The 12845-nt window shown below is 44.0% G+C and overlaps 3 protein-coding genes across 3 annotated transcripts; all 3 read right to left on the bottom strand.

Annotated features, from left to right (window-relative positions):
• Positions 1-1725: 1725 nt before the first annotated feature.
• On the bottom strand, positions 1726-5783 carry LOC122013690. The gene is made up of 5 exons (XM_042569927.1): positions 5627-5783; positions 3715-4155; positions 2920-3213; positions 2752-2834; positions 1726-1974 (listed from the first exon to the last, which is right to left on the bottom strand). The coding sequence occupies exons 1-5, from the start codon at positions 5781-5783 to the stop codon at positions 1726-1728; spliced, it is 1224 nt and encodes a 407-aa protein (XP_042425861.1).
• A 255-nt stretch (positions 5784-6038) lies between these two features.
• On the bottom strand, positions 6039-8037 carry LOC122014856 (probable E3 ubiquitin-protein ligase RHC2A). Its single transcript, XM_042571331.1, has one exon. It carries the CDS (start codon positions 7677-7679, stop codon positions 6573-6575), a length of 1107 nt encoding a protein of 368 aa, XP_042427265.1. The 5' UTR covers positions 7680-8037; the 3' UTR covers positions 6039-6572.
• A 308-nt stretch (positions 8038-8345) lies between these two features.
• Positions 8346-9767, bottom strand: LOC122013689 (protein PSK SIMULATOR 1-like). Its single transcript, XM_042569926.1, has one exon. The coding sequence runs from the start codon at positions 9765-9767 to the stop codon at positions 8346-8348; it is 1422 nt and encodes a 473-aa protein (XP_042425860.1).
• Between the last annotated feature and the right edge of the window lie 3078 nt (positions 9768-12845).

Below are 12845 nucleotides of genomic sequence, written 5' to 3'. Positions count from 1 at the left end.
ACTAGTTAAACTAAATAAATAAGCTTGAACACATGTGTATTCGGCTCGTTAAGGTTCGTAAATAACGTTCGTGAACAATGTTCGTGAGTCATGTTCATTAATAAAACTCTTATTAATATGCTAAATAACAAAAAAAACTTTTAAAATAAACAAACAAATTTGAATTATTAAACTCAATAACCAATCAAACAAGCAAAAATTTCAAATAGTCAAACAAGTTTGAATTGAGAGCTCGATAACATTTAAACGAACCAAACTCAAGCCAACCTTGAATTGAAAGCTCGATAACATCTAAACGAACCAAGCTCAAGTTCATCAAAAATAAACCAAGTCAAGCTTGAACAATCATTTTAAAAGCTTGGTTCATTTTAGGCTGGGCTTGACTCGGTTACCTTATCAAACAAGCTTGAACGCCCTAAAGCTTGGCTCAGTTGGCTTGTTTACAACCCTATTGGAAATGATCCGGTCGCCCTACCTTATCTGAGTTGCCCATGGTGGGTGTGCAAGATATCAAACCTCTGTGTGTGTGTGTGTGTGTTATGGTAAAAAAAACAATGTGCAAATGTGATATTGTTCTTCAGGAAACATAATTAGTTCCTCATAATCATCATATCTTTCATTCTTTCCATCATACCAAATTTTAATCCATTAGTTTATATTAGGTAAAATATGGAGCTTATTTGAGATAGTGCATTAACTCTCAAAAGTTTTTAAAATTAAATCCCCCATCAAACCATATGTGATTAATTTGGTCTAATACACAATCAATTTCTTGACAATTATTCCATACTTTTCAGCAATTAAAACACTTCTATTCTCATTCTCTTACTTCTTTTTACTTGGATTTAATTAAAGCTACACCAAATGGATAATCTTGTAGTCTAGTCTAACCGTAAGGACATTAAATTAGGGATGTCAATTTCTTCCGAATCTGACAGAAGATCCAATATCCGACCTGAATGGAGGAGGGTATGAAGGGATTTTTAGACCCGATTAAATAATTGGATTATATATATATATATATATATATATATATATATATATATATATATATATATATATAATTTTTGTTGGTATCAAAGAATTTTTTTTTCTCAAAACCCACTAACTATTTTTGTTGGTGTTTAATATGTAAAAGAATATGATTAAATTAGGAGAGGCTATAGATGTTTAATCTTATTTTTTTATTTTATTATTATTATTATTATTTTTGGATATGATGTTAATTCTAATATGATTTTGCTGAATAATGGTAGCTGGATGGAATGAAAAAAATTATTAGTATAGAGGATATTTGATCCTCTAATGGGTATAGGTATGAGGATGGATATCCAATCCTCACTAGGTATGGGGATGAAAATGAATGTTGAAATCCGATAGGGATGGGGATGAATATAATAAATAGGAATGGGGACGGAGGATATGGTTAATCCAACACAAACTCAATCCATTGTCATCCCTACATTAAATTGTACTGAACTATTAATTTAACAAAGGACCAAGATTAAATAAATAATATATGCATACACAACCATATGAGCATAAAAAATGTGGTGAGACAATGCATAATTCATATGCCGCTGCAAATGTTGCTGCATTGGTCACTTTTTACTAATGCTCACTAGTGGCATGCCAATAGTCAGCTTTCCCGACAATACACAATGCAGGGATGGCCATTATATAATGAAGCACTCAATATATGCATCTATAAAAAAAATATTGTCGCTAAAAAAGTGGATTATCCTGCATATATGAAGTTACAAACATGAAGATAAAAAAATAGTGTTGATTAAATACACATATATTCATAAGATTCACCCATTCTTTTAAAGCCCAGTATTTACCAGGATTTTGTGATGGGATGCTACTCAGAATGCCAACAAAGGAAATCTGGCGTTCCATGTAGTTTGATGAACCTAATAGTGTAGATTTCCTATAAGAGCAAGAATCCAAAGATAGGCACCAACCTCCACCCTAGAGTTCAAGATTAATCTGAATAAGAAACCAAGTGAAAGACTAAACAAATAACTGAGGTTTAAATTTAAGAATATTTTGCAATTAAAACCATGATCATTGGCCCCTTTAACCAGCATTGAGAACGACTCTTACTCTATCTCATGTTAATGTTAAGTAGGGTAAAATATACACAATTTCAGACAGTTCAGTTTAAATAGAAAGATGGCCAAGATCATATTCACCAATTTTAGGATTGAAGGGCATGGATTCGCTTGGCAAGTTAATAATGCATGAGTTCATGTTAAATTAACTCAATGTTGAGTCAGAAATGCAGCATCCCTGATGGCAAATTAGCTGCTGCTACTTAGCATACCATGTAGCTCAAAACTGGTGTGTCTTATATTCGTATTGATTTCTCATGTCACACAGTTGGAATGCTTAAATTTGTACCAAACCAATCAGACGATTGCTTAAAGCAGTATCTGATGAAATCCTAATTATCAAAACCAAGAAGATTATATTTTGCCTAACTATATAGCACGTATTAAGAGTGAGAGAAATTATTGTTTTATTGATTGCATATATTAAAATATTTGCGAATGGTGACTGCATCTCTGTGACGAGGTTTAGACATTAAATCACAGTTGTGGCTATGTTCCTACATACGAATCCCACCTTCACGAAATGGTCCAGTTTATCCCATCTTTTCCCGTGAAAATAAATCACAACACATTTTTCATTCTTGGTTTAGAAGAACCACCGTGGGAAATTCGATATCAGAAATAGATTGATTACCTCCAAGTGCACGATCCATTTGTCTGACCCAGAGCCGAAACCTTTTGTGAGATGGTACGCGGCCGGGCTCCCATCCAAGCATACTGCAGAATCATCAGCAACCGCAGCTTGAGACGATAGACTTGAAAAAGGAACCATCAAGTTGGGATCGGAAAGTTTTAACATTACATGCACCCTTCGCCTCGGCGTCGTGAACTAGGGTGAGCTCGACGAGAGCTGGAGCCGAGGACGGATGCACCGCCGGTTCGCTGAGAGCATTGTCGCCGACCCGGGAGCCAGCGGCGAGGAGGAGTACGACGAAGGCGGCGGCGAGGAGCCAGATGACGGTGGCGCGTCGTCTCTCCGCTCCCCACCGACGCCTCCACCAGAGCCAGAGCCGGTAGATCTCACCCCGGTGTATCTCACCTCCGGCCATGGAAGAGATATCCACCACCCAATCGAGTTCCAAGGACTGAACAATAACTAGCCAACGATACGGGTGGGATCAAATTTTGCGCTTTAGCCCTCAAGGACACGGTTAATTTTGTGAAAAGACCCATGTAATTATCCTAATTCATAAATGAGTGAAGTTTTCGTAAACTAATCAACGAACATAAATAAACTCTTTTCAAATTAAACACCAAATTTATTCAAAACAAATCTTTAATTGATTTTCGCATTGATTTTTTTTCTTTATTACAATTTAAATTTACTGATAAAATACAACTTCTATTCCCTTTACACCGACAATTTTAATAAATACACTTACAATAGCACATGATGACAATGCCACTCTAAAGGTTACAACATCCTGTTTATTCAAGAAAAAAACATCCTTGCTAGAGCATCAGCATCGAAAAATATTGCTCAAATTCTTCATCGATCCGTGGTTTCCTTGTCCTTGATCGAGAATCTACAAGAAATAATTTCCTTGATATTCCATCCAAAATCACAATACAAAAGGAACAAGAGCAAATTAGTTACCTTGTCCATCTAGTAATCTTTGGGATGAAACTATGAAGGCATGTGGTGCGACATCATTAGAATAGATGAAGAAATCCTCGATTCCAGCATCGTCCTCAGGTTCAGGAAGCTGCCTCTCTATCCCTCTGTAGACTGATTCAAGTTGTTTGGCATCCTCAACATTTAGCGTGGCAAAAGAATCGAGGTCGTTTGGGTCAATGTTCTTCAAACTAGGCGTGGAGGGTGAATTCAAATTCATTCTCTCGGATGACTCCTCAGCTAAGTCAAGGTCTAGTGTCATGGTGGTGTGGCTAGTGTCATAGCCTTCGCTTACACTGTTACTATCGGGGTGAGATTCTTCAGGATCTTCTGATCCATCATCCCTCGGTTCTTCAGTAGCCGTCACACTGATCCAGTTAGAGGCATCGTTTGTCTCATTGGTCCCTGCCAGGATCACATCTCCTAAACCGATCTCCAAACTTGTGCTTAGGAAATGGCAAAGGTGAATTCTCAAGATCACTCGTTAGTTTTCTTTTCTTGTTCAGCTGGAAACGATCAGTGATGATGCCCTTGCTGGAGTGGAAGTCGAAAAGGAACACAAGTAGTGTAACAAGGAAAAAATTCAGTATCTCATATCAAATGCGCTAATGCCAGTAAGAACATCCCCAAGTAAAATGCCTTCCTTTGGGTATCTTTGACAGAATGCAAGGCCATAGAGTTTTCTCCAACTCATAAACACTAGTGACTTCAGTTTGAGACACCTAAACTTTAACCTCTCTTAACTCCATTTTTTAGTCTGATCGTTAATCAAGCACCCACACTCATCTCATTCAGCTGAACTAGCCCTAGAGCTTGGACAAACCCCACTGGACCTGACGTAACTTGTTCGAAATCCATCCTACTTGACTTCCTCAGCCATGTTTCCTATTGAGGTCAGAGTCAGTTCTTGATAGCTGATAATCAATCACAATCTATGATAAAAATACTTCAACAGGGAACCTTAATGTTTTCATTCACTCAGAGAAAAAACCAGCAAGGCTACTTAGGTTTGTTTCTAAAATTCAGGGTGGAATAACATTGAGCAAACTAGAATCTAAGAATCATCTTTGCAAATCAGGATCCCTCCCCTCAACAATGACAAGATCGAAGGAAAGACTATTAAACAAAAATTTCACACACAAATGAATTAGCATTAGGAGAAACCGTAGAAATCTCTTCTTGTTTCTCAGCTCTCAATATTTCAAGCAACTAGTCCTCCATGCCTCAGTTCTACAACTCATGCTACTGGACATTGCCGCTCTCTAGACTCCAGCTTCAATGTTTTGAATGAAGGCATCATCATCACTCAAATGCATAATTTATGAACAAAATGAATGGATTTGCAATTTGACTGGTTTACGTAGATTGGTCTAGCTAAGGCCACTTGATTGGGTCAATGTTTGAGTGGACATGCTGTCTGACCAATTGATCAAGAGTCTAACCATTGAACTAGTGATCTAAGTTTCAAATTTTCAGAAAAAGGGAGAGATTTCACTTTCATTCCACTTTTCCAATATGCGAATGTAAAAAAATGGATTCCATTTGTCGTTGAAAAGAAAATTACATTCAGCACCAAACACTCACTTAGACTCCTAACAAAAATGCTCATCGCGCATCTGATACGGCTGCAGATTTTACTAACCATTTGAATGTAAATCCATATTTTAACTATTCGATATTTGCAACCAGTCGAAGTCCAAAGCAGCCTTCTTTTAGCAATTAGATCGTTGCAAAGAATGACCTAAAATACTGACAAAACTAAAATCTAGGCAAGTGTTTTCCCCAATTTTATAACAAGGAACAGATAGATCAATGAGAGTTAATCGATGCATCAAAAAAAAAAACTCGAGCAATCAAGCAAACGACAAACAAAACAATCAATCCAAAGAGCAACCTGAAGATCGGCGAGGGATTCGGCCGCTCATCCATCGACGACGATTCACGGAGGAGGAAGCGATCGGGTTGACAACCCTCCCATCACCCAGACAGCGACACGTGTGCAGGATGGGGCTGCCGAACCAGGACAAGCAGCGGGGCCCACCAAGCGGCATATCGGGGTTGGTTATTTAAAAACTAAATTCGGGGCCCAGCAAGCAACGGCCACTTTTCCTCTTTGCCCCTTCTGGCCCCACGGCCAAATGATTGGGTAAAAAAAAATAGTAGAGTTAATTGTAAAAACACCATTAATTAAAAAATAATTTCAAGTAGAACCTTTCAAATATTCAAAGACAGAGAGATGATGCACCACCAAGAGAGAACTTATACTACTCGCAATTTGCAAAGAACAAAATAAAGAGGCCACTCAATAAAGAGAAATTGCATCCAATACTTTGACTGATCATGCAAGTTTGGCTCAAAGTTGAACACAATAATTTGCCAGCTACAGATCTACTTCTCTTTTTCTCTTTAATTAATTCTCCTGGTTGGGAACTCATGGTTCTCATGTTCTTCTGTCTACAAATATTTTAACTTAGATAATGTTGAAATGATCACTGAGAAGATCAGAATCAAGCTTTGAAAACCCTAATGCCTTACAGTGGTTTCTGACTTCCTGCAGCTTTCCTGGTCAACCATTGCTGCAAGCAAATAATGTTTTGAGTCTGAACTCTGAAGCTTGTCTCTCTGTTCAAACTGAATATTGTCCGATAAACTATCTTATTGTTTTTGAATATTGATGTTTTAAGACTTTAAATCAGGCAAAAATGGCCACCTTGTATTTTCTTCCACTAAGATTTTATTTGAATTAAATCATAGAATTTTCTGCAATCGATCGCTGAAGATGCCGACTTTGTATGGCATCACCAAACGATCGCACTGGAATTCTTACCCAAAATGGTGCTTCAATTTCGTGAATTCCTCCTGAAAATTGAGCTTCTGAGATGCCTACCGGAGGATGCTGGAGAAGCTTCCGAGCTCGGCCTCGATGGCCTGAAGAATGAGAGGAAGTTGCGGAGGGACCGGAAGATGCCCCCACTCTCCCTCGGCGTGCTGCGCCTTGAGGTCCATGAGATCCTTCTTGGTGCTCCGTCGTTGGTGAATCCACCGTCCATCTCAGTGTAAACAAGAGGGAATTCATGGTCCCCTGCTCGCCTGCCGCCGGCGAACCTCCCTACAGCGAAGCCTCCGCCGGGAAGCCTCCATATGGTTAGCCCGACGGTCTCTTCGTCGTTGCCGGATATCTCAGGCTGTTCGTCGAGTTCGTCCGCCGGCATCTCGTGCCGGCAAACGGGGCACGAGTTCCTCATCGAAAGCCAAGGCAAAATGCAATCTTGGTGATAGATGTGCTTGCAGGGCATCTCCCGGGCCTCAGCTCCGAGCTTGAAGGGGTCCATGCAGATGGCGCAATGGCAATCTTTCCCAATGTGATCATCGACGATCTGTACCGTAGGCATTGACTCTATGGCGGCCTTCGAGGCCGGCGGGTGCTCCCAAGGCCTCTCGCGACCTGTTCCGTTGATCTCGATCTGAGCAAGCTGCTGGAGGAGGCGGTCAAAGCCCGACCCCATCAGGAAATCAGAAATGCTTTCCGGCAAGGGGCGGAGACCGGAGCCGGAGCCATCGTCGTAGTACAGCTCGAAGCTGTTGGAGGCGGCGGCCGCGCCTTCTTCATCGTGACCGCCTTGGGAAGGACTGCGAAGGACGATGACGGGGTTGAAAGGGGACGACCGGTCCCCGGCCGATCCATGGCGGTTGCGGCGGAATCTGAGCTGGGAGGTCCGTGATGGAGGAGGAGCCGTAACGGAACCGTCTGTGCCAAGGCCTGGGGAGGGGATCTGTCGGCGACCGGGAGAGCCAGCGGGGGGGATGCGCGGAGGGGGAGATGAAACTTCCTCAAGGAACCCGCCGTCGCAGTCGGGGCAAACGATGACGTCCTCTCGCCGCACCCGGACAAAGCGGCTACAGCGGTAGCACCAATACGACGGCGTCGCCGCCCAGGAAGAAGGCATGAAATCGATGGAAAACAACGACAAAGATCCAATCTTTAACTCCAAGACGAACCAAAAATGGAAACAAAGCCTCCAAATTCCAAATCTGAAGAAATGAATCGAACGAAGAACCACAAACTCTTCAAGAAAAAAAAGGAAATGGACAATATTGCTAGCTGAATTCGCGATCGAAGAATTTCGAGGATGAAGGCAGAGCCAGAAATAGAGCTGGAGATGGATTGGGAGGTGGGATTTGGGGACGGTAAGAGAGCGGAATTGGGGCTTTTTATGGTGTGCTTAGAGAAGCATCAATGGCGGATCCTCGTGAACCAAGACCTACATTAGACGATTCCGTCGTCGACGTCGTTACCTATCGGATCTACGTGGCACGGTCCTATTCGAGAATAAAACTAAAGCCGTCAAGGTGACAAACGTTGACTTTATGCTATGGTCAAAGTCAAGACAAACGAGCTGATGTCGCCTGTGGGTCCCACAATGTCTCCGCTTAGAATTAGGACTGATTTAAAGAGTGATAATTCGAAGAAAAGGATAAAATTTTATAATTTAAAGAAGTTAAATTGCCGAGTTTTTGTGATTTGAATAAATGATTGATAGGCACGATCGATAAACAACTAGATTTGCAACATCTGGTGATTTGACTTGCAGATTGCGTGGTTGACTTGTCATTTAGGCACTGATCGATCCTCGCCGGCGGTGATCGTACCACGACATGCAGCTCAAGCCGACGAGCACTTCGACCACGGCCGCCTCAGTCTTGTCGCCGTCGGCGAAGTGCAGCGTCTGTAGCATCAGAGTCCGAGGCCGCGTGCAGAGCTGCTGCTCCCGCTCCATGCTACGCTGCTCCTGCCACCGCACCGTGTCGTGTGCCACAGGCGCCAGCCACTCTAGGATCGCCGCCACCGCCTCCTTCCAACCCTCCGCCAACGAGCCATCCCCCGCCGCCGGAAACCCCGCGCCCTCCCTCCTCCAACACTCCCTCAGCTTCGTCCTCACCGCCGCCCTCATCCCAGACGGCAGCATCTCGTACAATTCATCTCTCTCCGACTGCTCCGCCGCCGCTGACGCCACTCTGTTTCGCTCTTGATAGAACTTCTCCGCGGCCAAGATCACGTTGGCGTACCGCAACGCGAGCCCCGACCCGCCGACGGTGGTCGGGCTCTCTTTGAGGAATTTCCTCAGACGGTCGAAGGGCGTTTCTTGTGCGCCTATTCCTGGCGGCGTGCTCAGGATCGGAGAAGAGTTCCGAAGAAACGGAAGGTGCTGCGGCACCACACGCCGCTCCAGAGGACCCGACGAGTGCTTGCAGGGGTTATTGGGATTGAATTGGCCTGAAGACGGCAAACCAAGAACGTACAAGCCGAAGACGGAGCAGATTCTGGCGAAGACGGTGATGACGGCGCGGAGCATGAGCTCAACAACCTTGTCGAAGGTCTTGTTCCATAAAGATTCCTCCTTTAGCCGGCGAATCATATGCTCATGCGACCGGAGCTTGAAGTGAACCGAGTCGGGCACCGGCATCGGTTTCTGGACGAGAATCGGACCGCTGTGCCGGCGCCACTGCTTCTGCGTGCGCTTCTCCTCCGCCTCCAGCTCATTAAGAGCTTCCATCTCCGCGTACAGCCGCGACGTCGCCGCCACGTACCGCTCCATCCGCCTCACCCGTTTCTCCGTCCGCTTCGCGGTGGAGCCGAGGCCGAGGCGGTCGAGGTCGGCGGCAGCCCGGGCGTCGATGAGGAAAGAGAACACGCCGCCGGCCTTGAGGTTGGCGTAGAAGCGGTCGAAGGAGCGGAGCAGGGGGTCGCGGCAGCGTGGCGCGAGGCGGGAGACGGCGGCCGCGGCCAAGTCGAGGTCGCCTACAATCTCGGCGCAGGCGAGGCGGAGCAGAAAAATCTGATCTTTGGAGGTCAAGTAGGCGACGCCAGGGGAGCGCATGTCGGCGCGGAGGCGGCGGACTTCGTCCTCGGCTAGGGATCTGTGGAGGGATACGAGGCGAGACATGGCAGAGGCGGCCTCGAAGGCGAGGATTCCGACGACGGCGCGCTGCGGGCAGCGGAGCCGGAGGTCGGCGACCACCTTGGGGACGCCCATATTGTGCTTTCAGGCGAGGTGAAGCTTTATCGTAATGGATCGAAAAGGAGTTTGTGGAAGATGGCGAATGGGAAAAGGGGGAGGGGTATAAGAGGGGAATGTGATGAAATGCCGGCCATGTCCATTTCCGGGAGCTTTCTCCTCGTGTGGAAGGCGGCGGACGCGCTTGCGAGATTTCAGACGAATCTTGCGGTTGCGGAGGAGGAAACATTTCATTTCAACCCTCCATTTGTAACTTTTCTCGCAATAATCCTCGGCATTTCAATTTACTCTTAAATGAAGCTTCTTTATATTTGAAAAATTGAAAGACAAAAAAAAGGGATAGGAGATAATTATTATTGAAAAAAAAATTGAGTTATTGGACTGACATAATAAGCTAATGAGTAATAACTACCACTACAACAACTTGATAAAAATTTATGTATTTATTCAATCTATATAACATCAAATAAATAAGCTTAAACTTTGAAACACATATTTATCAATATTTATAAATAAAATTTTAAATTGATCAAATAAATGTAAGTTTTAATAAATATTTTAAAATTTAGACATGGTCATCGCCACTCAATGTTTCGAGACGAAATTCTACCCAAATCCTCTTGTCCGCTAAAAGTGGACCAAGTTCTGATCCACTATACTGATTGAAGGGATTTGATGGTCCTTATCTACTAAATAGATAGAGATCATTAAATCCTTCTAATAACTACTCCTGGTCCAAGGACGGACTAGGACAAGCAGATCACCTGGGCGGATGGACGTGTTGGTAAACTAATATAGTTAATTAGCTAGGGTCTTTATTAGGAGGTAGTTCAAGGTGGGCCAACCGTGAACCGACTCGACAAAGAAATCCGTCGACGTCAACCAATGGTTTGAAAACTTATTTTTATTTTTTTTAATATGTAAAATATATAAATTTTATTTTCTTATAGAAAAGAACATCAATCGACTTAGTTTTGACCATGGGAGTTGAAGCAGTAGTAAAAGGGACATACCAAGGTTGAGTCAGAGGTAGAAAAGGTGATTGATAAGAAAGTCAAAGTTAAGGCGATTAAAGTTAAGATGATCAATGCTAGGGAATCAACGGGCTCATCAAATTTGGCCGAGCGAAAGTCGACGTTAACTGCCAATTAGGGGGCTCATCTGAGTAGATCACTTTTCTGGCCGAGATCATTATAGAAATAACATCAGATGCTCACAACTGACGAGGTGAATGCTAGGCCGACCAAAGCGCTTGTCCGATCGGACAAGAAACAACCTATTGCGCCGAGTGATTATGGAGAAGAGCCTTGAGCGACCAGACAAGGAATCCTAGCCGAGAGGCTCACCCACTCGACCAAAACAGTGGGATCCTCGCATATCTCGTAATATCCTTCTAGGAGGTAGTGTCGTTGACAACAGGGCATGACCAATAGGCAAATCGTACGATAGAGGCTTCTACTGTCATGTCAAAGATTTGCACACTCTGTTAAGATATGATGTCGGAGACACTTTCCTGACATGTATTTTCATAGGATAGTTGGAAAATGTGTTTGTGCCTTGAGAAGCATGCACATCACTTACTGGAGCACTATATAAAGGGGGGTTCATGCATCGGTGAAGGTATATGATATATGTTATTTGTGCTTGTGCTCTCATTGCTGCTACATTGCTTCACCATTTTTCTACTATTCTAGTACTGACTTAAGTGTCGAAGGGCCAATGTCGGGGCCCCCTTCCCTAACCTGGCACTGGTGTTCATTGTGTTGCTGAGTGGAGCGGAGTCTTCACGCGGTTAACCAAGGAGCCACATCCCCAGCCAACCGTCCTTACCATTTTCGGATAGGATCATATTGGCGTCGTCTATGGGAAAGTAATCTGTATCCGAGACGTGGAGATGGAGGATGTTGGACGACTCACGATTGTGACCTGACAAAAGAGGAGTTGGACATGCTGATACAAGCTCGAACTGCCAAAATGGTGGAGTAACAACAGTAGGCGATGGTCGAGGGCCAATTAAATGAACCCGCGACGTCAATAGCGGGACAGCAGGCCAGATATAGAGATCGAGCGAAGAATATATCCATTCGGGGCTAAAACAAGAAACTGACCGACACATACGGGGATGCACCAAATGCACTGATTCCCTTTCATCGAGAGTTGTGTAGGATCGAAAAGAATATATATATCTCCACAATGGTATGATATTGTCCACTGTGGGCCTAGACCCTCATGACTTTGCTCTTGGGCTCTCCCCAAAAGGCCTCATACCAATGGAGATATCTTTTCCTCTTATAAACTCATGATCTTTCCCATGTGTTTTCAATATGGGACTATATTTGTAACCTTGCAACCCTAACACGTTGTTCCACACTTCTTCAAAGGAACAAGGCCGAACGGATAGGGAGCAAAGATCCTCCTCGGACGACGTGCCCATCTGGGACAGGCGGAAGGGAAAGGCACCAAGGATAGATAACTTTCCCGAATGGATCAACCGACAGTTTTCTCAGGGGATCCTAGACGACCCACTACCCCGACGTTATACTCCATTGATGATCGGGGAATACAATGGGACAATCGATCCAGAGGACCATCTGATCAGGGTTGACAACACGAACACACTTCATCAGTACACTGATGGAATGAAGTATCAAGTGTTCCTCACCACCCTTTTGGGATCAGCATAACGATGGTTTAGATAACTATCGATCGGATCAATTCACAGCTTCAAGGATTTTCGAACAGTGTTCCTGCATCATTTTGCCAGTAGTCGCCACCACCAGAAGACGAGCATTAATTTGTTTACTATGAAGCAAGGGTCCAAAGCGGTTCAACCAAGTGGTCATAGATATCCCATCGGTCACCCCTAGAAGTATTGGTAAATGTCTTCTCGCAGGGGCTTACCGAAGGGGAATTCTTTAATTCACTCATATGGAGGCCACCAAAAGATTTCGATCACCTGCTCAGGCGTGCCACAGAATATATCAATGTGGAGGAGACCCAAGCAGCATGAAGGAAGAAAGTGCCCGCCGATTAGACTGTTCCCCATGAACGACGACCGACCAATAACCATTAGCCACCAAAGGGCCCTCGATCAAG

Source organism: Zingiber officinale, chromosome 8B (genome assembly GCF_018446385.1).
Source record: "Zingiber officinale cultivar Zhangliang chromosome 8B, Zo_v1.1, whole genome shotgun sequence".
Classification (NCBI taxonomy): Eukaryota; Viridiplantae; Streptophyta; class Magnoliopsida; order Zingiberales; family Zingiberaceae; genus Zingiber; species Zingiber officinale.
This window is presented reverse-complemented; position numbering and strand designations above follow the sequence as displayed.

What these genes read in the sequence shown, in the direction of transcription:
- LOC122013689 (XM_042569926.1), bottom strand. Translation starts at nt 9,767, where the DNA reads ATGGGCGTCCCCAAGGTGGTCGCCGACCTCCGGCTCCGCTGCCCGCAG.
- LOC122014856 (XM_042571331.1), bottom strand. Translation starts at nt 7,679, where the DNA reads ATGCCTTCTTCCTGGGCGGCGACGCCGTCGTATTGGTGCTACCGCTGT.
- LOC122013690 (XM_042569927.1), bottom strand. Translation starts at nt 5,783, where the DNA reads ATGCCGCTTGGTGGGCCCCGCTGCTTGTCCTGGTTCGGCAGCCCCATC. An exon ending in AATCCCTCGCCGATCTTCAG is followed by an intron (nt 4,156 to 5,626) that starts GTTGCTCTTTGG and finishes AGATCGGTTTAG; the next exon opens with GAGATGTGATCCTGGCAGGG. An exon ending in AAGATTACTAGATGGACAAG is followed by an intron (nt 3,214 to 3,714) that starts GTAACTAATTTG and finishes ATCGTTGGCTAG; the next exon opens with TTATTGTTCAGTCCTTGGAA.